The following is a 26,145-nucleotide window of genomic DNA, read 5'->3' on the forward strand; positions in this document are numbered from 1 at the left end:
TATTTTATTGCTCAACTAAAATCATTGAAACAGACACATTAGATAGATGGTCCAATTGTGATCAACGCTGAACTTAGTAGAAGAATTATAGTTCGATCCTACGTAGCTGCGATTGGGAGGAGGCTGAATCACTTGATGTCAGAACGAAAACTGACATCTGAACTATATTAAGCGGTCCAGTGAGCCAAATACTGGTGATAAAAATAAAACATTGAAACACAATGGGATAAATAATGATTAACAAAGTACTTTTAGATCACTATTATAATTATAATTGATGTATGGAATATCTAATATAAATTTGATAAATTAGTTATTTAATAAATTTAAAAAGTTTTTTTCTTTCTTTCATATAATAAGAAGTTGAGGGAGTGTAAAGTTTTACATAAAAAAGTTAATTATTTATAACATAAAGTTGTTATTTCTAGAATAATATATTTTTTCTTTTAAAAGAATGCACAATAATATGCTTCATTTACAAGAATGAATGTATCTTCTATATGGGAACAATTGCCTTTCATAGTTTCAATGGAATCGAAAAATTATTTTATTGCTCGGTTCTAACTTGAATTAAATAATCCATTTTTAAAGCCATCCCACTTATTTAATTAAACCTCACAATTTGTTTTCGTTAACGTTGCAGTTTGCTCAGGTATCTGCGAAGTGAGTTTAGTTGTTGGCGTTTCCTTGTAGTTAGAAGGGTCTAGTTCGGCTATGGAGTTTTCGGTAGGAGGTATTTCTATTATGCTTCATTTCAGTTTCAATGCTCTAGTTTTAGGTTGAAGTTGGAATAAGACATTAGAAACTCATTGTAGAATTTTAAACGATGTTGTCTGGTTTTGAGCGGTAGTTTTGGTTGAGGTTGTTTGCAGTAGAATTTCAAACTATTGTAAGGGGTGGGTTGAGACGGTTGTTTAATTTGTTGTATTTTTTGATTGGTTAAGGTGTTTTAATCACCTTGTCTTTCTTTGTTTGATCCGACAATTCTTTATACTTCTTATTTAGAGGATTTTTTCATTAATAAAATTTAGCCAATTAAAAAAAGAGACATAAAATTTTCGCTGTATTTTAATGGTGACTAATATTTGTCAAAGAATGGGTGAAAACAAAGGTGAACTCTTTGGTCCCAACTAAATTTTTCTATTCGCAAGAACCAAAAATTGAACCGCTGACCACCTATTTAGGAGGCCTACGACTCTTAACATTTTGATCAATTCATTGTTGGTAAATCTTACGATTCTAACAGGTACCCAATAGCGAGGAAATAATGATACACTACTTAATATTCATTTCACAATATCAATTATTAGAAAAAAAATTCGGTTGTATGTAAGACATAGCTCAACACGTAATACTGATATTATTAGTTTTAACATCTTCATCCAAATTCAAACTCGTAACTTTACAATTGTATTGTATGTGTCAATTTCAAGTAGTGTTCGCTACTTCATCTATAAAATAAAAATGTTTATATAAAGAAAAATACTATTAGAAAACATTAATAAACTACTACCGAAATTATAAAAAATTAAGGATTAATATTTTTTTTGGGTAAAATTAAGGATTAATTTTAAATTATTAGGTTTGGTCTAGTGGTGAGAGATTTGTATGGTATGCATGAGGTTTTAGGTTCAATCCTCATTGCCGACATTATAAAAAAAAAAGGATTAATTTCTATAAATTAACAGTGCAAATTTTTTCTTTCACATTTTGACATTGAAAACACTCGTAAATTACTGCATTCAAATTTTCTACATTTCTTATATTTACACCACCGCCTAAAATATTTTTGATCTTTCTTCATCTAATATATCTCTTGGTATTATTTTTTAGGATTTAATTGATATGCACCGACGGTGTAAAATAATTTTACACTGTCAACCAATACCAACCATGTTTTCTGCCACATCACCCATTCCACCCCACTTTCTTGATATGACAAGGCAAAATAATATTTGTTTATTGAACGATTGTGCAAAACTATTTTACACCGTCGGTGCATATCAATTAAACTCTATTTTTTATTTAAATTTATACTAAATATAAGGGCTTGCGGTTGTTGTTGTTTCCAACCGCTACGTGATTATAACTTATTTAGTCGGGATATTGTATGTAATATGCATGACCGAAGTTTGAATTCTGATTCTTCCACTTATTTACTTTAAAAGATGAAATTCTAGCACTCAATAATACTAGTATTTTCCGAAATTATTAACTTTTTCTATTTTTTTTTACAATGTGTTAACAAAATACTAACCAACATCATTAATTATTTAGTGCGTGTGAGTTCTACCCTTACTTTTTTTAAAAAAAAATTATCAACAAACATTTTCGGTTATTGAATTTTCATATTTAATTGTTTATGTAGTGAATACTAAATAATTTTAAAATGTTGAGATTTTGTAAAGATGACAAGGATAAAAAAGTAAATTAATTTTAGAATCCCTCCCCTCCCCTTGTGAACCAAACACATATTTAGTAAAAATCTGTCACCTCCCTTCCCCTCCCCCTCTTTTGAACCAAACATAAATATTATCCTCCCCTCCCCTCACTTCCCCCTCTTTTGAACCAAACATAAATATTATCCTCCCCTCCCCTCACTTCCCCTCCCCTCCATTAAAATTTCTCCCCTTCCCTCCCCTCCCCTCCTTCTATTTCGAACCAAACAGACCCTAAATCAAACCTTTTTGTTTACATGTGGAGTATATACTATATATAGTAACTAAATTTACCTAATAATAATATAATTAAGTGAAATAATATTATAGTTGTTTACGTTTGTTCAATTTGTAACAACCACAAATATAGCAAGGTAGTTTACTTTACAGTGTTGATGATAATGGAAATTTAGTTGGCGTCTACTAAATAATCTGGTTGACGTAAGGTTCTGATTTTGTGTCACTTTAAACAATAATTCTTTGAACAAATTAAGTGTCTCTTCTCACGTAGTAGGAGTTCGAACACAAAATGATTAACAAAACCTACTATGAGTAGTTACTATTCTTCATTGCATGTGGAAATAATTACCAATTATTTCTTTTGATGATTTTTAAAGTGACTTTGAGTGATTCATAGTTTAATCTCTTTATATGACATTCCGTGTTAAAAGATCATTCTTTCTTTTTCTTTTTCCTTTTATACAAAATCAGGTGTTATGCGTGAGTTAATTGTGTGCAAGCAAGCACTAACCAATTAATGAGAACCAATTTTAGGCATCTTTTATTGGAGTAATCCTAATTTTAACATACTGTTAGACACTAAATAAATATAGATATTTCTCTTAACCCAAAAAAAAAAAAATAGATATTTCTTATCGTCAAAATTTGAACACTGATTCGCCACAAAATTTGAACACTAATCCCTATTTTTAAAGTACTATCGACTAATCCCACAAACCAATGTGTTTTTTTAGTATGCTTTGTTTCAGAATTTTTTTTAGAACATCATCCATCTTTAACTATGGAGTTATTATGGTGTGTGCTATAAAAAAGAAGACGTATCTTGTTGGTAGAGGTAGTATAGCATTCCTTCAACAATACAGTCCCATGAATACTTACACAACCTCTTAATTTCTCTAATTCCAATGTTAATTTGGTTCATTTATGTCTCCTCTTTTATCATGTGCTGCTCATTGTCCATAGCGATCACTGTTCTCCCTTGTTAGTCCCAGGCATCGTATACTCACCCGATTTTGCTTGGTTAGCCTACGAACCACATGCTGGGAGATGTCTACTTTTAAACCATTTGTAATATATGAGTTTGCTTTTTAGGTACCGCATGCTGACTGAATCCACAAACCAACTTAAGTCTTTTCAATGCGCTTTTGTCCACACTCATCAATCCAAAGCATGCTCCAAATCAAACATGTTTAGCTGTGGAGTTCTTATGTTTATATGATGTACTGAAAAGAAAAGGCATCTTATTGATATAGGTAGTACAAATTAATTCTTATAAGCATTCCTCCAACCATGTATAGTACCTACAAACGACCTCAAGATCCCTCTCATTCTAATATGAATGAAGTTCATTCATGTCCTATTTTGTTTTTGTTTAGAAGCTTTAAAAAGCCGCTCATTTTCCATGTATGTGCACTGGCTTAGTCTTAGCGTCACATGCCCACCAACCTTCATTTGATTCACTCCCGATAAATCCACATTGTACTGGAAGGGGTATTTTCTAATACCGTTTGTAATATCTTATACTGCTTTTAAGTATTGCCAAACGACCCCATAAACCAACACGAATATTTAAGCTTGCTTTGTCCTCACTCACACACTTTCTTGGAACTACCCAAAATGTCACCCATCCAAAGGGTACTGAAAGTTAAGCACGCTTATCTGTTAAGTTAATTATCATGGTATGAATTATTGAAAAAAAAGGTCATGTTAACATGTGCATCAAAGACACATGTTAAGGTATCTAAAAGTAGAAATTTACATTTAATAACATAAAAAATTTAATGTTTAAAAAGTATAATGTACAAAATACAAGAGAATATTACTACATTTGTATTCTTAACTAGTATACGTACCCGTGCAATGCACGGGGCGACTATAGCTGGTATGATTGAATAATGACATAGCTTATTTAATATAATATTTAGACCTATGTTAAATACCCTAACAAAATCAATAAATATAATTGTTTATATATTTTAAACTTTAACTGAAAACCAAAAAACAACATTAAACCAATACATAGCATTGTTTAAATCAAAGGTTTAACTTAATAAAATAATCAACTACAACACATTAGCCATGATAAGTTTATTTGACATAATACAATTACTGTTGTTGATCCATGACAACAACATTCAAGACTTGAGGTGGATCCTCTAAAGTGAAGCGACATCTTCAGCCAGGTTGTATGTTAGCAACATTTAGAAATGTATTAAAACCTACAGATATGTACCTCTCATGTTGATTTCTTGCGGCCATTCGAATTTCACAATCAACGGAAATATTTGTGTTCTGAAGAACCATACTAATGCGTCGTTGTTGCGGTGTTAAGAAAGCCTTACTTATTATTGTAGGAAAATGCTGAATAGTGGAAACATACAAAATCAAAATACAATTTTACAAAGCTAAGCAATTATAACTTATATCAAGAATATTAAAACACAAATACTATATTCTTACCAAGAATGCTCTTTGATCTACATGCTGTTGACTGATGTTTATTTCCCAATACCTTTCGAGTTCAATACCGTCATCTTGAATCAAATTCATCTGGTATACATATCGGAAACATATGATTATTATATGATATTCATAAAAGAAATTGAAAGTGAATATAAATGTTGTATTAAGAAGTTACTATTATTGCAGCTCTGCTACAATGTTGAATCCAATTGACTCACAAAATCTGATAATCATTCTAAAAGAAATTGTTGTATTAAGAAGTTTTTATTTCTAACCGAAAATTAATGTACTTAGATTGCAAAGAACATCCCAATATCATATAATCCATGCTAAAGTTCACTCACAATTCTAGCTTCATTTATTTTTATGTGTTTTTGTAGATCTGAAAACACATCCAAAACAGAACCTATGTCTACCAAGATGAATCCAAAACAGCAATATATAAACAATTACTTTGGTCTAAATATTATTTTCACAACAATAGTATAATGATGCTATTTAACATCATAAATTCTAGCTTCATTTATTTTTATGTGTTTTTGTAGATCTGAAAACACATCCAAAAAGTATTAAGCATCATAATACCTCTTCCAATTCATTGACGCAATCTGTTAATGAATTCACATTATAAAATAAATAACTAAAAAATGAAAAGTAATTATTGGTACAACAAATACAATAATAATAATAATAATAATAATAATAATAATAATAATAATAATAATGATGATTATAACAATAAGATGCCAATGTCAATTAAGCTCTTAATTGTTTGCATCAAAATAAGGCAATCATCCTTAAACATATGCTAAGTCAAAGTAAAACAATTAATCTACTTAAACACATATTAATCCTTACAAATGAAGACTTTAAGTGCAAAACATGTTGAGAATAAAAATCCTGATATTTGTCCCAAAAGTTGCAATAAATAAATTAGACACATGACATTACATTGACCATAAGAGATGGACACTTCCTCATGAGAGAGTCAAAATATAAGTCATTAATTATGTTATAAACCTGCAAGTACATATGGAAATATGTTAGAATAAATATAAATTAATATAAAAAATCATTTATTGGTATGATATGAAAATTAAATTATCATGTAATTACCTTTTGTTGGTTCCATCAACTAACTATGTTATGCAAGGATTCAAAAATCTCAGGAAATACCACATTTAGAGTGGTGGTGCAAGGCTTTCCATCTTCATCTAAAATAAGCATCTTCAATCCTTTCTTGGTTGTAACTCTAGAAATGGCTACATAGAGCTGACCATGTGTAAAAACCGGCCGAGGTAAATAAAGTCCGACCTTTGACATAGACTGTCCTTGGCTTTTGTTGATTGACATTGCAAAACACAAGCTTATAGGAAATTGACGGCGGCCAAACTTGAAAGGCAGACCTGAATCAGTAGGTATCAAGTCCATTCTTGGAAGAAAAACAGTTTCACCGGCATGTTTTCCATTGATAAACGTTGCTTTTATAATATTCTTCCCCAAATCCCTAACTTGTAGTCTAGTACCATTACAAAGTCCGCCAGCTTGATCAATATTTCGCAACAACATAATAGGCACACCAACTTTTAGTGTCAAGCGATGATTAGGTATCCCGGAACATTTAATGTCATTCAAAAATTCTGATGTAAACCAATCGCTTTGAACTTCATAATCTTCATCAGATTTGCACGGTGTATCACAACTAAAATAGGTTTTTTCTTCACCGGGAATCAGAGACAACACATAATCATTTACATCTTCAACAACTTCTAAAGTTGGAGCAAGTATTGCTTGATCTTCAAAATAAGCTGGTTGCCCATAATTGGTTACAACATCTGGATAAACAAAATTAACCAAAGAAAGCAACGGGTCATCGACTTCTAAATTACACAAATCTTCGGGAATTTGAATTTGGGCCTCTCCATTTTCATCTGAATCTATGAGTCCATCTCCAATTTTCAAAATCCAATCAGCAAATTCTTTAAGCTCAGATTGTGACTTGTCCGCGGAATCACCTTTCAGCCTCATATTTTTTGTCAACTCTAAAACAATGCAATGCTTCCATAATTTTGATGAGCACAATGTTTTATTCACAACATCTCCTCTTGTACCTCTCCTAATTACAGGCAAGATTTGTCTAAAGTCTCCACCTAAAACAACAACCTTTCCACCGAATGGCTTAGTGTTCAAGTCCTTATCTACCTTCGACATCAAATCCCTCATTGTACGATCAAATGCTTCAAAACAATATCGATTCATCATGGGAGCTTCGTCCCATATGATTAGACTTGCTGCTCTCAACAAATTGGCTCTATGACAATCTTGTTTAACATTGCAAGTAGATTTATCATTTATTTCTAATGGGATACAAAAAGTTGAATGAGCGGTTTTTCCATTAGGAAGCAACAGTGAAGCAATTCCGCTGGAAGCAACATTAAGCACAATTTTACCTTGAGATCTTAAGGCAGCTGATAGTGTCCTCCATAAGAAAGTCTTCCCGGTACCTCCATATCCGTACAAAAAGTAAAACTCACCGGTTTCAGACAAAACAGAAGTCATGATCTTTTGATAGACAGAAAGTTGCTCTTCAGTTAATTGCTCAACTAAACTTGCATGCAGAACACCTAATTCATCTCTATTGTAGCTCAGTTCCTCTGCTATGAGTCTATTTTCAAAATTATTGACATCTCCATCTACTGGTACAGGCATGGTCTTGTAATCACTTAATGTTCTTCCATTTAAAAGCAACAATTTTTGAATCTCAATGAGACAGAGATTTTGCAACTCTTCATCACTTAATTGCAATTCTACAACAAAATATAAATTTTATAAGACGTAAATTAAATTGATAGAAAATATCATAAACAGGGTAATAAAGATAATAAACAAATTAATACCTGGAAGATTTAGTTCTCTTCTTTTACTGTAAAGTATACCATCGGCTAATAAATGCCAAGTAGAGAGCCAAACATCGTATGGATTACTCATTGTATTCATGTTCAATAATCTAACAAACAACCTTCTCATCTGACCACCTGTAGCTGTTTCGTAAGCTTCGATAAGTCCATCTTTGAATTCCTGATCATCTTTTAAAAGGCCCAGTTCACTGCATGCCTCTTGAAATGTTTTGCATAATTTTCCGTTCACCGTTTTGATACTTTCATAACTTGTGCAACCCCTGACTTTTGTCAACAAAACTCTCAAGTAATACAGTTCACCCGCTCCAACAGGCACATATGAAAGTCTTCCGATGCTAAAACCCTTCTTCCTTAGTTCCCAACGGTTATCTCTAGGATGAAAAACAAACTTTGAAGGAAATTCTGCATAAGTCAGATCACGGCCTTCCTCATACTGAGTATTTGCATTAAACCAAGCAAGAAACATTGTGTCGATCATTTCATGGTAACTCACGACATTATGAAGTTTACTGTTATCATCAAACTTGACACATTGTTGATTTTCTAAATGAATAGACAATCTAATAACAGCTGGAAATTTTTGATGAATGTCAAATTTAAATAGTCTCCAAACAGCTTCAGACGGAGATAAATATCGACACTCATAATATTTTTTTATTTCATCAACACATTCAGTGTTCTTTGCAACCCTTTTGCCATTTGAAATCTCAATATTTGACCGGTCATGACCTTTATTAACATATTTAAATAAGTACTTGATGGCATTGGACTTATTGCAAGCTTCAACATTAATATGAGCCTGATACCTCATCAAAAGAAATGGATTGTAGGGAACAACAAAGCCATTGTCCAGCTTCACTCCACTCTTTTCTACAACTACTCCGGTATCACGTCTCCTGTACGACGGATATCCATCCTCATCAATACTTGTGGATGATTTATATTTCTTTGGAAAGAATTTTGAGCATTGAAGCGTGCCATTCATGCAAGGAGAACTGAGATTAGATTTGCCACATGGACCATGAATCATATATGAAGTAACCACAGCATGGAGTTTTGGATATAATTTAGGATGAGGAATTTCAGCAGAGATTAACTTGTCAATATCAGCACCAGAAGTTATCTTATGTTCACCATCTAACCACAATAACATATGTGCATGTGGTAGTCCTCTCTTTTGGAACTCAACGGTATACATGCCTATCATAATACATAATAACAATAAGATCTTAAAAATCAATCATTATGAAAATGAAACAACGTAATCTAACAACGATCGTATATAAATGTTTTTAATTAAACTTCCAGAATATTTACCTCCTATGACCTTGCCGAATATCTGATTTTTTTTGAAGTCAATCAACATTTGATCTAACTTCATCTTGAACACTCTACAGACGATATCAGGTCGATCAGATGGTTGAAAACCTTTAGGACGAATGAAGTCGCGTATTTCTGGCCAATTTGCATTACATGTAACTGTGATGAATAGATCAGGATAACCAAACCTCTTACAAATTCCCATAGCATCTTGACAATTATTGAACATATATCTTGGACCTCCGGTGAAAGAATCAGGAATAATAACACGCTTCCCTACTAAAGACGCATCTACATCACCTCTATCAACAGCTTCTTGTAGACCACTAAGAACATCATTACGGATTTTGGATTGGTTTTCTCTTATGAATGACAGGCGTTGGGCTTCTAACATGGTGTAACAATCAACAACAAACTGTTGAAACAACCTTTTACCATAAAGAATGTTGCCAAATTCAACTTTTCTATCTTGAAGTCGAAAAGCAATAAATTCTCTAATTGAAACTCTCTCTCTCTTTTTTTCCTTTGATACTTCTTCTGTAAAAAAACGTGGAATATCTGGTTCCCAACCATTTTCACCACGTGGAAAGAGTAAAGGATATTGAAGAGGCAAGAACAACACATGAGTTTCATGAATCCTTGTCAATCCATATTTCCTTTCATTGACAATTACATCTCTTCCAATATCAGAATCATCAAAATCTCCTACAATCAAACCTGCCACCTCATCAGCCGTAGGAATATTATGCATTCTTGAATCTTTTTCACGGTTTCGATATAATCTTAGAGATAGTTGACATTCACTGCCATTTTGTAGTGCATCTCTGACTCTCCTATAAGCTTGGGCAAGACCATTGTAATTATCTACCATATGCTGAAGGTCTTTAACTAAAGTGCGATCAATGGGATCTTTTTGTTTCTTATCAGACCTAATTTTTTTTTCATAATGTGCTTATATTAGTATGATACATATACGTTTGAAACTGAAAATTTGTAAAGAATCAAAGTGGACAACATTATAAAAAATTATAAAGAATTACCTAAAACATGCAGCTCTGTTATTTACTTCGTTCTCCGTATCATACACATACAACTGTGCAAACTTCGGAGTCATTCCTACCTCAGGTAACAGAGAACCAATTCTATGGTAATTTTGACCACCTAATATAAATTGCGGAGGTCCTAAGCCATCGTTGATTTTATCATTTATTTGACCACCCATGGAAGTAAATGCAAACATGCTATTGTAAGCTCTAATGTTATCCTTAAAATGTCTGCTCCTACGATCTTGACCACTAATTAAATCCATCAATAGTTTCGGAGGTTTCTTTAAAAGAGGCAACTTAACTTCTCCTTTTTGGCAACACATGGAAAATTCAATTTGAAGACCATTTCTTGTTTTTTCTGATCTTTCCTCATACCACATTTCAGCAAAGCACTTTGTGCATGTAAATTCAGGAAGTCCAAAATTAAGGATAGCTACATGTTTTTAAGAAAGACATTTATATTAGTATAGTTTCTCATATTGTAACGTTTTATAAAAATACTTAAAGGAGGTTAAATACATACGCTCGATTTCAGAAGCTGCATAGCAAGTTGATTTGAAATGATCAACATTATTATCCACGTCAACAGAAGAACCTGCTTTGGAAGTTTAGATAATGTCAGTTTATAATAGCATTGACTAAAATTTTCATCTTGTATAAACACCTAAAAATGTTTTAAAATTACATACCTTGTGTGTCATCCTCAAAATCCAATCTTTGAACACCGATATATTTAGAGTGTAGTGGAAATTTCCTGGAGTATTTTCCATCCGAACTTTTGAAAGTTGGATTGATAACCTCAGAGTAAGCTGAATTGTTCACTTTATTATTAGAAGCCGAAGTGGATCCTGACACAATAACTATTTTATTAGGAATAACAAACATAGTTATGTTTAGAACATATAAATAAATCTAGTTTTGTATTCTAACCTTTTTGATATTGACTTGGTTGTCTTGATTTTGAAGTAATGACTGAATCCTCGGTGAGAGAATTAACGAAACATGACGTAGGAGAAAAATACTTAGGATTTGGAGTTCGGATTCTTTTAGATGGTATGGTTGAATTCACGTTTTGAGATGAATTTGTTGTGAGAATAGAACCTGTTTATTCAATCAATCACAACTAAAATAATAAATATACTTCACCTTATGTATTGGTTTTATTTTTCATCAAATTATTATAAAGGACATATATATATATATATATATATATATATATATACAAACATCAAACATATATATTAGAAAAACTTCAATACATACCTGGATTCAAAGGTGATAGAGGAATCCTATCTGCTTTCCTCTTAGCAATTGGAGTGTTGCAAACAATATTGTAGTTGGGACTTATGTCCATTGGTTGAACATTCTCTATATTTGAATATTTTAGTTAAACAACTATTAAATAAACATTCATATTAAATAGAAGGTTTGATTGAAAGGTATACATACCTAAATTTGAATAAGATCTTTCCATTGAATCTTGTGTTATTGAGCTCATTCCATCAAACCTTGAATTCTTTCTTTGGGTTGCATCCATTGGTCTAACATTTTCTATTCAAAAAAACAAATGTGTATCATTCAATAACTTGATGAATAATGAAACCATTTGTATCTTTTTTGATGAAATTATGAAATAAGAAATATGGTAGTATATAAATACATAAACCTGAAGATGAGACATTGTTATTCTTTGCTTGCTTCTTTAGTTGTTGCTTTCTACTGAATCTTGCTAGTTTAGCTTGAGAAAACTCCATAGTTTTCCCAACAATGGGTGGTTCCTTTTAGTTTTTTGTTAACAATTCATAGTGTAATGAAAAGATAACTTTTGTTTGCATCATAGAACCAACGAAAAAATATTTTTTTATGACTACTTTGAGACAAATAAAAGGAACAAATGTTGGTCAACTTATTTGTGTCATAAACTTTGTTTGTATGTGATTTGTTTGAAAGTGATTTGTCAATGAATAAAACAAATGTTATCAATGTGTTAAAGTAATATACTAACATTAGCATGTGTTTCCATGGTATTGTCTCTATCAAAGTAAAATATTTGAGAGACCAAATTAGAGTTGTCATTTTCAATGCTAATATTACACCTAAAAGGTAATAAATTGAAAAGATTATTTATTAGACTATCATAGATATTGATTGTATCAAAATGTAATATGAAAAGGAATTTTTCATATAGGATATTTGACCTATATGAATCTGTAAATTTATATTACATAAAATATATGCATATCATGCACTCATATATAACTGTCATTTGTATATATAGTGAAATCATGATATTGCATTATCATCTAAATGTTACAAAATAAAATTGAAGTTTTGGCTTTGGCTTTGGCTTGGTAGACATAGAGCTATTTTGCTTTCGATTTTTAAGTTGAAACTTGCTAAAATCTATAATACCAACATTAATATAAATACAAATTCCATAACATACATTGATGCATACCACAAAATTAGAAGGCTAATAACATACAACAAAGGTTCAGTAATGAAAATGAAACCAAAATGAGACAAACAAAACAACTTGGTCATCAATATTACAACAATGGTATTAACTACCACATTTTAATAATATTGGAATTAGATAATATGAATATAAATTATGCATTACAAAGGTTAAACTTCGCGCTTGATGACCGTAGCCTCAATGAAGTCAGGTGGAACTGAGACAGTGAAACAAAGTGTGTCTCCAATACCGAGCTCTGCGTCTTGTACAAAATCATAGAATTCTTGTTCGATGTAAGTCCGCCTCATATAATCGCGATTATATGACAATAAATTACAATGATAAATCAGATCTTTATCTTGATTGACCAAAGTAATTTCTTGTTGATCTTCACGCAAACAATTCTTTACAATATGTCTTGGGATATGCTATCAATATAGATAAGTAATAAAGTAAGTAATATGAATGTAATTAGTGCTAATTATAAAGTATGAAGGATGTAGTAAATACCAATACTTTTTTGCCACTCCAAATAGCTCTTGAAACTACTATCTGCCAGCTCTGTATCCTTTCACTACATTCAACTTGCAGATCTGGACTGTAAACCATCTCATCAGCATGGATTGCATCAATTTGGTCTTCAATATTGTCAGAATGAGCATCCATTTCATCTTGCCTAATATATATAAATAAAGAAAATGACTTGCTTGAAAAAAAAGTGTTGTATATTATCATAAAACCATAAAATATAATAAATTTGTAAATACAATAGTTTTCTATTCAGTGGTGTGGGGACATAGTATAAATTATGTTTATGCACTTTGAAACATGTAGGGTATGATTTTGTTTGCTAGTTGAGTTGCACATGCATGTGTTTATTTACTTTTATCTCTTTCCATTTTACAAAACACATAGCAAAAAATAGTCCAAGTTATAGTACATGACATGAAACTTACCCATTATTTGGTTCCAAAATTTCTGGAAATAAAATCCAAGGAGGGAGGCTCATCTTTGAGACAAATGGAGGGGCGGCTGCTGTGAAGATAGAAGAGATTGTGTGAAACTTAATAACATAACCCTAATTTTACCTTATATATCTATAAATATGTGGGCCACAACCCTATGTTTTTGTCTCAACATGTTAAAAAGATATATGATTGTTTAAGTGTAGGCCCAACATGGATTTATAATATAACTCATATTGTGAGTTTAGTCTTGGGCTTGCAGCCCAAAATAAACATTAAGTAATATGTAAAAAAATAGTAAAATGTAAATTACCTTTTCAATGTTCTTCCAATTAGCTTTTAAAACTATTGTTTTGCTCCTCCAAATAACTCTTATACTCCATTGATATATACTTTCGCTGGATATATTTTTTGGTCCTGCAACAATGTGAAGAGTTTAACCTTTATCAACTGCATGTAATATAATAAGTCAAACTTAAAATTATGTTATACAAAACATGAAGATATTTGCATAAAAAATAAATTACATATAGTGGATTTGACAATTAAATAATATTACCTCATGTCTGTTATAAAGCTCAAAATTTATGGTGCATGTTTACACCTAAGAAGTTATGGTTCATAACATGAACACACATTCATAAGATATGAAACAACAAAACATTCAATATACTAATGTATGTAGGAAAATAATATGCATAAAACATAAATAAGTACGTGTCATCATCATATTACAGACCAAGTTGTTCAACATAAAACACCGATTGATATAGTCTAGATCCATCTATAGAGATCTCAAAAAAAAAAAAAAAGATGTTCAACATTCATACATAAAGAAACAACATTAACATTTGCTTGTAATCACGATGATAATTCTAATCCTTCCACACGGTAAGAACCGTAGGAGGATTGTCGAGTAGGAACGACAACTTGTCTTCTTCTTTTAGGTTCATCCTCTTGACAAAACCGTACCATGCACCTCCAAGTTGAAATTGAGGAATCTTGGTATTGGCCTTTGCAACAGTGCATGTGACTGTGTAATTTGTGTCACGATTAATAACTTTCAGCTCATGATCTAATGAGAATGGATAGTCGTTGCACACATAGCTTGGAAAGTGCTGAAAAAGTAACATATGTAAATGTTTCTGTAAAATTTTTATTACCATTCTCTTCAAACAAAGAATTTTAAAAACTAAAATGGATAGCTACCAAGCCAATGTAAATTTAAATTCATAATATGACAATGTAAATAATAATACATCTATTTATTGGACAAATTGTATAAATAGAATAATGATTAACCATGTAAGACGATATTATAAAATTTCTAAGACAAACTTACCAAAACAGACTTGCCTTTTGCAAAGGCATCACTAATCACTCTAGTCCATCGATAATCTTCACCTTCGTTGACAGCTTGTTGTTGCACTCGTTCGCCACTATTCACATATTCTCCTTCATCTTTGTTTTCCAACGGTTCAAGTGATCTCGCAAATGAGACAATTTCTTCAAGCTTCCTGTCAATGCTTCCATCTGATTCACTACTATTATCATCCGAAGGGATTTTGATTGGTATGTCCGTAGAAGAAGGGTTTTCCTTAGTGGTTTGAAGCTCATACATGCGGAAATTGTTTCCGTCATGTTCATACTGAAGACATACTTCAGTTGGTACCCTAAACTCATTCACAATGGCTACTGCTATACCACATCTTATAAAATAAGTCCCATTGTTCTTGCTAAACAGAATAAGAGTCCTTACATCATTTTTGTTAATAATATATCCATGTCTTTTGAAATTAATTTTGTGACCCCAATTGGTAAGAAACTCTGGACAGATTTTTATCTCTTCCTATCATATAAAAAAGAGATTAATAACATGAAATATAACCAACATAAAACATATTGCAAAAACTAAAACTACCTTATCACGGTATATCATGGTTGTGAACCAATCCTTTGCGCCAACTAAGTATGGTTCGACATTCCTTATATAGACAAATTAACTCACATTTAGTTAGAGAAAAATTTCACAAAAATACATTGACTTTGAACAATTATTGTTTCCTTTAGATTTAACTTTTTTTAACTACAATGAGTTTTAAAATGCAAACAAATTAAATAATAATTTGCAACATTATCCCAAACATTTAAGGATTCAGTGGTCCCCAAAATACAATTTAATTCGAAAAATTAACACTTGCAAAACATGCATCCTATAAATAAAAATCATTAATTTGAGAAACATGAAATTTTTGGGTAGATCTGATATTTTTTCATGTGTATGTGTAGATACATTCCAACACAATATGTGTACTTGTAGATCTGACAACAGTTCATTGGTAATGTTTTTTAACAAAGATGGAAGCTTGCAATCTAGTTGAAAATAGGAAAAAAGTTGAAAAAGTGGAAGAATTCATACCTGTTTCTAGATGAAGCCATGATTTTTGTCTCTTGTGGTCCCTCCTTGTCGCAAATGTGGATAGTGTAGGATGTTGGTTTTTTAAGTAACTCCTTATGAGGTCTTTGTCATGGACTATTATGTCCTTATGTTAGGCAGCTTTGATAGCAAAAAGTGCATGTGTTACATTGATGTTTTATGATATAAGTGATTCATTAAGTGGGCTACACCCCTTTTGATCCTATGTGTACTATATATATATATATATATATATATATATATATATATATATATGATTTAAAGTGATATAATTCTATCCTAAATTATTTTGTCCTAAGTTATATAAAAATTATTTTTACCTTTTTACAGAATATTAAGTTTGAATATATACATTTTTCTTGAAGTTTAACATGTACATTTGAAGAACATAAAGAAATTGCTTTTTATCGCGAAAGATTGTATCGCGAATCATCACGACGGCAACGTAGCACATTTTAAGAGTAATTATTTTAGTCAACACTAATTGCACATGTGTGGTTAGTGAGTGTTTTTTCAAAGTAGCTAGCCATTCGTGATAAATTCGCTAGAAATTTTTTCGCTATATATATAGCACTGTTACTTTATTAAATAATAAGTATTGTAAAAAAACATGTATCGGAAAGCATTTATGCATACCATCAATCCATATATAATTAAAATTTATATATAGATAATGTATGGTAGTGCAATGAAATTTTTATAATTTTTATCACGAAGAATCACACAACTATTAATTGAAACACAAAAAACTAAATTCGGTAATAATATAAGTTCCATCGAAATTACTAATTGTGAATTAGTTACAACCCAACTAAAGACGATAAACTAAATAAAAGTTGTTCAACCAAATAACAAAACCACAAGTCATTATAAACTTCAAACTTAAGTTAATACATCATTATCAATTAAACTGCTTCCAACATATTCCTCATCAATAAAAAAGCTACCAGCATATCCTTCATCGACGCCTTCTCCTATTGCGTATGACCTCAACATTCATGAATCGGGCATCTTCATCAATTTCACAACGCAATGTATCACCAACCCTCAAGTCTTTGTCAAACTTAAAGTCATACCAGCCATCGCCTAGGTATTTTTCGTGAGTGTATCGGCCTGAAGTGATTATGGTACATGGATAAACTCGTCCTGTGGCAAGATCCCTCAACCTAATCATAGTCTGCTTATCCCAAAGAACATACTTTGACGTCTTGTTGGGAAAATGCTACGTAATTAAAAGTGTACAATAAATCAGTACAGATATACAAATGAAAAATAAGAAACAAAAATGTGAATAGAATGCACTTACAAAAACTTGATTTGTTCGAACAGCTGACTCAGACATCTTCACATCAAACATGTAATAAGAAGAAGGGTCTACAGGGTCTTCCACCTCAGGTTGATTAATAACATCACCATGCTCCTCATGAATCATGTCTTCATCGGATGATATCACAATAGGATCGTAATTGGTAGGAGTAGGAGTCATATTTTCTCCATAGGCAGGGTACATTGAAAATCTGTTTACACCTCCTTCCAAATAAAGGACAATGATCATCGGTTTCATAATGCCATTATTCATGGCAACTCTCCTCCCTGAAGAAAGAAACCATAATCCGTCCTTTGGCTTGAACTTTACAGCGGTAGATTTGTTTGTTGCGGCATTAATGATGCAACCACTTTCTTCAAAATCAAGCTCTTTGTACCAGTGATTCAAAAATTCAGGACATACCTTGATTGCATTCTGATTGGTAATTCATATAAAAAAAAAAAAAACAAACTTAGTATTGTATTCTAATTAGTCACAATTTTCAAATTACGTTAATTATCGGCATCATAAAAATACAAAATACCTTATCAGGGTAAATGGTAGTTTTGAAGTGCCTAGATGCTTTAACACGGACTTCAGGTACATTCCTTATATTATAAAAAACACATAATTTATTAAATGAACTATTTTATATAAATATTTACTCTAACCTATACTAAAATGAAATGCGGCAGAATTTATAACAATATAAATTTGAAGTTGTATAGACATACACTTTAGCCGAAGGAGGAGTGGGTGGCACCAAAGCAATAGATTTTCCCTTAGCACGAACTTCAGGTAAATTCCTTATATTATAAAAAACACACAATTTATTAAATCAACTATTTTATATAAATATTTACTCTAACCTATACTAAAATGAAATGCGGCAGAATTTATAACAACATAAATTTAAAGTTGTATAGACATACACTTTAGCCGAAGGAGGAGTGGGTGGCACTGAAGCAATAGATTTTGCCTTATCAAGCCAGATTTTAAAATTGTTTTCTTCTTTATAGAAAAGTATAACATCAGTTGGTTTGACGAAACCATTAACCCTTGCTACATTGATCCCAGAATGAATAAACCATCTACCGTCACTCCACTTAAAAACAAAACTGGTCGCTTGTTTCTTAAGATTTGTAATACTTCCAGGCTTTTGAAAATCAATGTTGCTTCCATACTTGTTGATCCACTTAGAACAAACATCAATTTTCTCCTATGATATCAAACAACAAATAGAGAGAATATTGGTATTAGTGTTCTATTAGTACATATCAAAGTATAAAATTCAATCAAGAACTTTATTATAGATATTTTTGAATAGGACAACTACGATACCTTATCCGGGTAAATTCTTGTCGGAAACCAACACGGCAATGTTTTCTCACCTACGGAAAGTCCCCTTGTATATAACAAAACATATATAACTTTAGCACGAACTTCAGGTACATTGCATATATAATCAAATACACACAATTTTTTAAATTAAATATTTTATCTAAATATTTATTCTAACCTATACTAAGTATGAAATGCGGCTGATTTTATCAAAACATAAATTGTAAAGTTGTATACACATACACGTTAGCCGAAGGAGGAGTGGGTGGCACTGAAGCGATAGATTTTGCCTTATCAAGCCAAATCTTGAAATTGTTATCTTCTTTATAGAAAAGTATAACATCAGTTGGTTTGACGAAACCATTAACCCTTGCTACCATAATCCCAGAATGTATAAACCATCTACCGTCACTCTGCTTAAAAACAAAACTGGTCGCTTGTTTCTTAAGATTTGTAATAACTCCAGGCTTTTGAAAATCAATTCTGCTTCCATACTTGTTGATCCACTTAGAACAAACATGAATTTTCTCCTATGATATAAAACAATATTGGTATTTGTATTAGTTGATATGAAAGTATAAAATTCAATCAAGAACTTTCGTATAGATTTTTTTGAATAGGACAACTACGATACCTTATCCGGGTAAATTCTCGTCGGAAACCAACACGGAATTATTTTGTCACCTACCGAAGGTCCCCTTGTATAACAAAACATATATAACTAATTAGTTTGTAAACATATCATAACCAAATGATTAATTAGTTAATGAGACCACAAATTAAAATGAATAATTTATATAAGTTACTCATAGTAAAACCATTTGTAAAAATCGTTGATTTACTTAATCAAACCATCCTTTTAAATGAATAATTTATATAAATGAAACTTAGTAAAACCTTTTCCAACTATCCTTGACTAAGTCAAACACTAATTTAGCAAAATGGATTCAGAAATTCTAATTATATATAAGTCAAACCCTCATTTAGTAAAAAACGTTTTTTGACAAATAAATATATAAGTCAAACCCTAATTCCCAAATTGCATGTGTAGCTCTGACAAAAGTACATGAATAGTATACATTAAGTATTGGGATGCAGAGCAAATTCATGAAAATAGGGAACAAAGGTAAAGTATTAATTTATTGTATAGGAACAAATTAGCTTTATTAACATATAAGAACCTGGAAGAAGACGCCATTGTCGATGGTCCCAAGTGTTGCCGGTCCTAATGCGTGTGTGTGAGCCCCTTTGTCGCTGTCGTTGTCGTCTACGCTATCGCATGATCAAGGAGGAAACATATGGACATTAGCTCTCCTTGCTTAGATAAGGTTTGGTGAAACCTTTTGAGATCGTGTAACCTTTTCATCATTTTTTACACGATGACATAGGCTTAACTGGGCTGGGCTATCCCAACCTTATATTGATTTTAGTATTAGGCCCAAGCAACAATCAACTCATGAAAATTGTGACAAATCGTTTTTCATACCCCAGGCTTTAATAAAAATACACATTCTACCGTAATAAAATATAAGTGTATTTACACATTTTTTATTTTGTCAATTTATACTGAAAAATATTAGAAAAATTTTACATACCTGAACACTATTCGTCAGTTTAATTGAATATATTTTTTACTATTTGATATGTTTCAAAGACAAACTTATAATTATCGGAAAGAAATATTAATTTTTAATATGTTATATTTAACATTATTAATTACTATACGATTAAACTCTGAACAATTTTATTATATTTTTAATTATTTCTGATTATACAATTGGTTGTGCCTAATAATACATGTTTAGGTGGAGATTCAACTAACAATATATATCTTTAGTGTTTGGATGTTCTTATGTCACAACCGCTTGATCGGATCGAAATTGGAATTCGCATACATATATATGAATGTTGCTTCCCTCATTCAATTTCCTCAGCAAATGGGCCGCAAAACATTGGATCCATTGCAGTAGGCCTAACATAGTACGCTCCAATATAAGCTTTTCATCTATGCCAATAAATCAATTTTGAAGCCGCTTCAAAGGGATCAGAAGCATGGATGAGCAGTCGCTTTTATGATCACGAATGGATGAGCCGTCCCTTTTATAGATATTGTTACTCATCTTCCTTATTTATCAACTATTGCAAAGGTACACTAATTTTGGTCGCATATTGAAAAGGTACACTTTGCAAAGGTACACCTTCCTTATTTATCCTGGAGAGAGAGAAGTTCGAAGGAATCAAGAGAAAATGAAGAGAGATGAGTAAGAAAATGAGTTTACATATTGAAAAAGAGAGAGAGAAACTGAATTTTGAATTTTGAAATTGATTCCAATCAAAACAGATAAAACAACAACAGTAGCAGCATCAGTTTTCAAATATATGGCCTGAGAGAGACAGATGAAGGAGGGAAACAACATTCAAATTCATACCCAAAGAAGTAAAAAATTTGTCATTTATGCCAGTTAGGATTTTGCAATAGTTTCTTGTGAGCTTGACACCTGTCAAATTTTTTTGTCAATGTTTTTAAATTGTTTCATTTTTTTAATTAGACTATATTAGTTATTTGATATAATGGGTATTTAATATAATAGTAGCATATGAATTTATAAAAATTTATTTTTTCATCGTGTTTTATTTACTTATCATCGTAATATAAACATTTAAAATTTCAACTAATATTTTAAATGTTAAGATTATACTTTTAAATAATTTTGGAAGGTAATGATTTTTAGATAAATATCTTCCATTTTGTTAACATTTAAAAATTATATTACTTTGTAGGCTTTAAATAATAATATTATATCAAATAAAAAAAAAAAAAAATAACAATACCAGATATAAGGCAAGTAACTAACACGAAATCATAATTAATTATATACCTAAATAATTGCCCACTGCCACTGGGCCAAAGAGTACAAAACAACATAGAAATTTAACTAAAACCCTTTTTACTAAATAGGCATTTGATAGTACTGATTATCTTAAAACAAAAAAATTAACCTCAAAATAGACCAACTACCCTGGGCCAACAAAATTACATAATCAAGTTCAACAAATACAAAACCACCTAACACCATCTCACACACTTAAATCCTAAGTAATCTTTTCAATTTTGATTGCTCTTTTCAAAAGCTTGATAGGTGCATTGTCATCTTCATCTTGCTTTTCAGGAGAAATTCTCTTGCTTATTTTTTTTCCCTTGATTGCTTTAATGTCAGTTGAACCAATTTGATTAAGAGCTATTACCATGCTAGAACCAGACTCATGAATATCTTCATCAAGATTGACAACATCAGATCTTGTCATTCCCTTAATTTGTTGAATTTTTCCAACAGAACTACCCTCAATGACCATGCCTTTTGCCATTTCTCCACATCCAGCCAATGTTTTCTCTTCCTAACCATCCAAACTTATAGTTAGTCATATAATTATATATAAAAAATAAAATGTGTAAATTAAGGAATATATTTACAACAACCTTGATGTTTTTGTTGGCCACAAATTCATCTTTATGAACAACTCCACTATAAGTTTTTCCAACAGCTTCTTCTTTGGTCGTTGTTCCAACGGATTTTTGAAGATCAACCGCCTCAACAACTATGTCCTTTCCTCCTCCCTCTAGACTACTTGCAGCAATTGAAAGCTTATCAAGTGCAAGAAGCAAAAAAAATGTTAGTTAACTGTATACATAACAGTAACTAAATAAAAGTATGTCAACCAATCATAGACATAATTTACCTTTGAAGACATATCACTTTTCTTTATATCACCAACATCTTTGTTGCAAATAAAAGTGTCAAGAGAAGGATCGTCAAGGTCCACAACAGTAGAAGAAAATTTACACATTAAATCTTGGGTACATGCAATAGGAGTATTATCACAAATAATTGACTTTCCTTGGTCCTTGGAGTTACTTTCATTCAATGACAGTGAATCCTAAGACAAACAAATTAACATTAAATATTGGTGCTATGGACTTGCCAAAAACTTATATACACTCAACGTATTTAACATGATAGCATACCTCAGATAAGATATTAGTAGAACCACAAACTAATACATCCTTCCCTTTGCCAATCAAAGTACTCAAGGAACCAACCTCCTAGTTTAATAAAAAATTTAATCAGTCAATTTGTTTGGAAGACAATGGTAAAAAAAATGTAGTATAGAGTTAGATATTTCATACATTGTTTAGCTTGCTAATTGAAGCTTCCTCATGATCCCACTTGTCTTTAAATTGCTTGATTATGTTAGCATCGGTGCAGATCTTTCTGACTTTAAATGTCTGTTCAAATCTGGGATTATTTGAAGGTTTAGTCTCCACTTTAAACAACCAAGTCTTATCAATCAGGCTAGTTAATTGAGATGGCACCCCTCCAACACCAGCAACCTAAAATAAGAACATATTGAAAACACTATCAATATGAAAAACATGTTTAATAAAACTCACACATATTATACTAAATCAGAATATTACCCTTTGGATGTCATCTAACATATCAGCACAGCTCATTTGGAACAAAGAGCTTGCATCTTTGTCAAATATCACAAATGTGGCAGAATCCGTCTGATCAATAACCCTAACCTTCATGCAATACCTTAAACATTGAAACAAATATAAAAGTAAGATAACATGAAGAAGCAACATTTATTCTAATATATAAATAAATAAATAAATTTCAGCAAAGGGCTACAGTAAGAGGATATTAAGTACCTAGGTATCACCTTCAACACATGCTTATTGCATTTGTCGCAAAAAAACATGTTTGAATCTGGAATAACAGATTTGTTACAAACACAAGCAGTGTACCAGAAGCATTCAGGGTTCAAGATCCTTTTCACAGTTGCACAGACAACATTCACGGATTCCTAAAAAAAAACAATATATGTAATGAAGTATATCACTTTATAAGAAAGAGCAGATAAATTAAAAAATATTTTTCGTAGGAAATTTTTACATTTGTAGCATCTTTCATGGCTTGCAAAGTGATTCTTGGTGAGTTGAATAGGAACTCATCGAGTGGGCTAACTCCCGGCTCAGCAGTGATTTGGGTAAGCGTCATCGGAGAAGGACTCTCTAGACTTTCAGGCAAGCTTGATAAACAAAAAAATAAGGATCATCAGATAATAGTTTGTAAATACTTAAGTTAAACTATAATATTAATATAATATAAAAATATATCAATGACACACCTTTCCTTCAAGATTATACTTTCCTGACAATTTGGGTTAAAGAACAGCCGGGTGCAATTCATGCAATTTTGTATATGAATCTTGTCTACAAATTCCATATCAATCACTTCAGTATCGATATGCAAAAAAAAATATACATATATAGAAACATATATTATTAACATTAACATTATTGTATATATAACAACTTAAAAAAAAATATTCATGTTTTAGTCATATAACCTTGAAAAGTCTTTGCCTTTGCAAGTTGTACAATCATAACAGCATTGGTGTGATCCCCAGAAGCAAGAAAATTATTAAGTTCATCAACATAAGGTCCAAACAAAGTGCACTGTAGTTTATGCCTAATAACAAATTATAAACTCAGTTAAAGTGTATCCTTACATTTATTTGTTAATTTTAATAACTGACTAAAAATGGAAGGTAATAAAGGTCCATACCCATCTGCCTCCAAGGCCACAACATTAAGCTTTGTGCTGCTTCCATTTTGATTGGTTATCTCACGCTCAGAACCCACACCAGTCAAAACACCAATAACATCTGAAATTAACAAAAACACTATCATGATTTAAAAAGACAGCAATTCGTAAAAGAATGAACATACACAAAAAAAAAAGAAGGAAATCACATACCCACTAAAAAATCAGTGTCATAACCTCCGCTGACAACATCAGAAATAGGAACTAAATTAAACTGAGACCCAGAAACATCAACATTTGTAAGTCTTTGAACCAATGAACCAAACTGAAAGTTCAATTTATAACGATGGTGCGTGGTACGATAAGCACCACCATTGGTCGAAACACCCATATTTTCAAAACTATACACTTTTCCTTCCATCAAATCATCTTTAAACTTATAAATTAGCGTTTTCTTTATAGTTGCGTGTATCCTTTCACCCTCAGAATCCATCAATACCATTTCGATTGAAAAAGGATTGTTAGGACGATTGAAATCACTTACTTCCCAAAGCCTGATAACTTTTGCCTTAAAATTCCATGTAGCTTTGTCTGAATTAATCTCTGAAATGCTTGAAAAATATGTTGGATTACAGCGCATCAAAGCCATTTGAAAACAGAAGTAAATTTTAAAATACTTTTTTAAAAATTGCAATATTAAATTATTTTGGTTAAATAAATAATTAAGACCAACAAAGGATGAGAGAAAAGAAGTGCAAGCAAATGAATTGCTTGCGGCGCATTTTCACAACTGACCCCTAACCCCTTTATATAGCAAACTATGAAGCCCTAATTTCAACTAACAAATGAATAAATCTAATGAAACTAAAGGCGGGATTATCAGCAATTTCAAAATTCGAATTTCAATTTGGGTTTAGGGTTTTACCTTTCACCTTTACCGTGAATTTTTGTTGAATCGATGTATGTATTTGGTGGTATTTTCGTTGGTCAGAGATAGATTTTGAATCAACCTGCAACCACAAACAAAATTATCACTGAAATGGCAATTTTTTCAACCTTGGAGATTGCTTCATGTAAAGACAACAAAAGATTAGCATAAAACAGAATGAGATTTGAATATAGGTAAGGGTTAAGATTGGGATTTCTCCCGATATATGCAGAGTGAGAAGATGAAATTTCATGAATCAGTATTTGTGATATTTGATTATAATGTTGAAGAAATATTATCAGGATGAGATTAGCCAAAAATGGTAGTCAAAGACTGATGCATCAGACAGAATGAAAGGGACGGATGGAACACGCTTCTGAACCCTCTGCCTCTGCTTGTTCTTCATTTTTTTTTTTGGCCGTTAACAAATTGTTTCACTTGGGCCGGTCTATATTGTATGAGCCGGTTTATATTGGGCTTGTTGCAATGGATCCAATGTGTTATGGCCCATTTTCTGAAACAATTTAAGGAGGGAAACCAAATTCAAATTGATACCCAAAGAAGCAAAAATTTTGTCATTTAGGCCAGCTAGGATTTTTCCAACTTTGATTGTGAGCTTGACACTTGTAAAATTTTGCCATTTAGATGTGTTGGGTGTGTGTAGTTGGAAGGA

The 26,145-nt window shown here is 31.5% G+C and overlaps 2 protein-coding genes and 1 pseudogene across 2 annotated transcripts; all 3 read right to left on the reverse strand.

Moving 5' to 3' along the window:
- Positions 1–5,710: 5,710 nt before the first annotated feature.
- Positions 5,711–12,179, reverse strand: LOC123895978 (annotated as a pseudogene).
- An 874-nt stretch (positions 12,180–13,053) lies between these two features.
- Positions 13,054–13,492, reverse strand: LOC123895979. The gene is made up of 2 exons (XM_045946439.1): positions 13,394–13,492; positions 13,054–13,311 (listed from the first exon to the last, which is right to left on the reverse strand). Exons 1-2 carry the CDS (start codon positions 13,490–13,492, stop codon positions 13,054–13,056), a joined length of 357 nt encoding a protein of 118 aa, XP_045802395.1.
- An 8,334-nt stretch (positions 13,493–21,826) lies between these two features.
- On the reverse strand, positions 21,827–25,878 carry LOC123895980. The gene is made up of 15 exons (XM_045946440.1): positions 25,807–25,878; positions 25,470–25,554; positions 25,089–25,147; positions 24,758–24,818; positions 24,566–24,665; positions 24,348–24,469; positions 24,126–24,210; positions 23,891–24,026; positions 23,647–23,801; positions 23,410–23,530; positions 23,119–23,322; positions 22,957–23,034; positions 22,671–22,868; positions 22,411–22,575; positions 21,827–22,328 (listed from the first exon to the last, which is right to left on the reverse strand). The coding sequence occupies exons 1-15, from the start codon at positions 25,876–25,878 to the stop codon at positions 22,026–22,028; spliced, it is 1,944 nt and encodes a 647-aa protein (XP_045802396.1). The 3' UTR covers positions 21,827–22,025.
- Positions 25,879–26,145: the final 267 nt, after the last annotated feature.

The sequence above is a fragment of the Trifolium pratense genome, linkage group LG7 (genome assembly GCF_020283565.1).
Source record: "Trifolium pratense cultivar HEN17-A07 linkage group LG7, ARS_RC_1.1, whole genome shotgun sequence".
In the NCBI taxonomy this organism is placed as follows: Eukaryota; Viridiplantae; Streptophyta; class Magnoliopsida; order Fabales; family Fabaceae; genus Trifolium; species Trifolium pratense.

Excerpts from the sequence above, each read along its gene's own strand:
- LOC123895979 (XM_045946439.1), bottom strand. The coding sequence starts at position 13,492 with ATGGTTTACAGTCCAGATCTGCAAGTTGAATGTAGTGAAAGGATACAG. Across the intron at positions 13,312-13,393 it reads GGAGTGGCAAAAAAGTATTG|CATATCCCAAGACATATTGT; the intron begins GTATTTACTACA and ends CTATATTGATAG.
- LOC123895980 (XM_045946440.1), bottom strand. The coding sequence starts at position 25,878 with ATGAAGAACAAGCAGAGGCAGAGGGTTCAGAAGCGTGTTCCATCCGTC. Across the intron at positions 25,555-25,806 it reads TCATTCTGTCTGATGCATCA|GTTGATTCAAAATCTATCTC; the intron begins GTCTTTGACTAC and ends TTGTGGTTGCAG. Across the intron at positions 23,035-23,118 it reads CAATTAGCAAGCTAAACAAT|GAGGTTGGTTCCTTGAGTAC; the intron begins GTATGAAATATC and ends TTATTAAACTAG.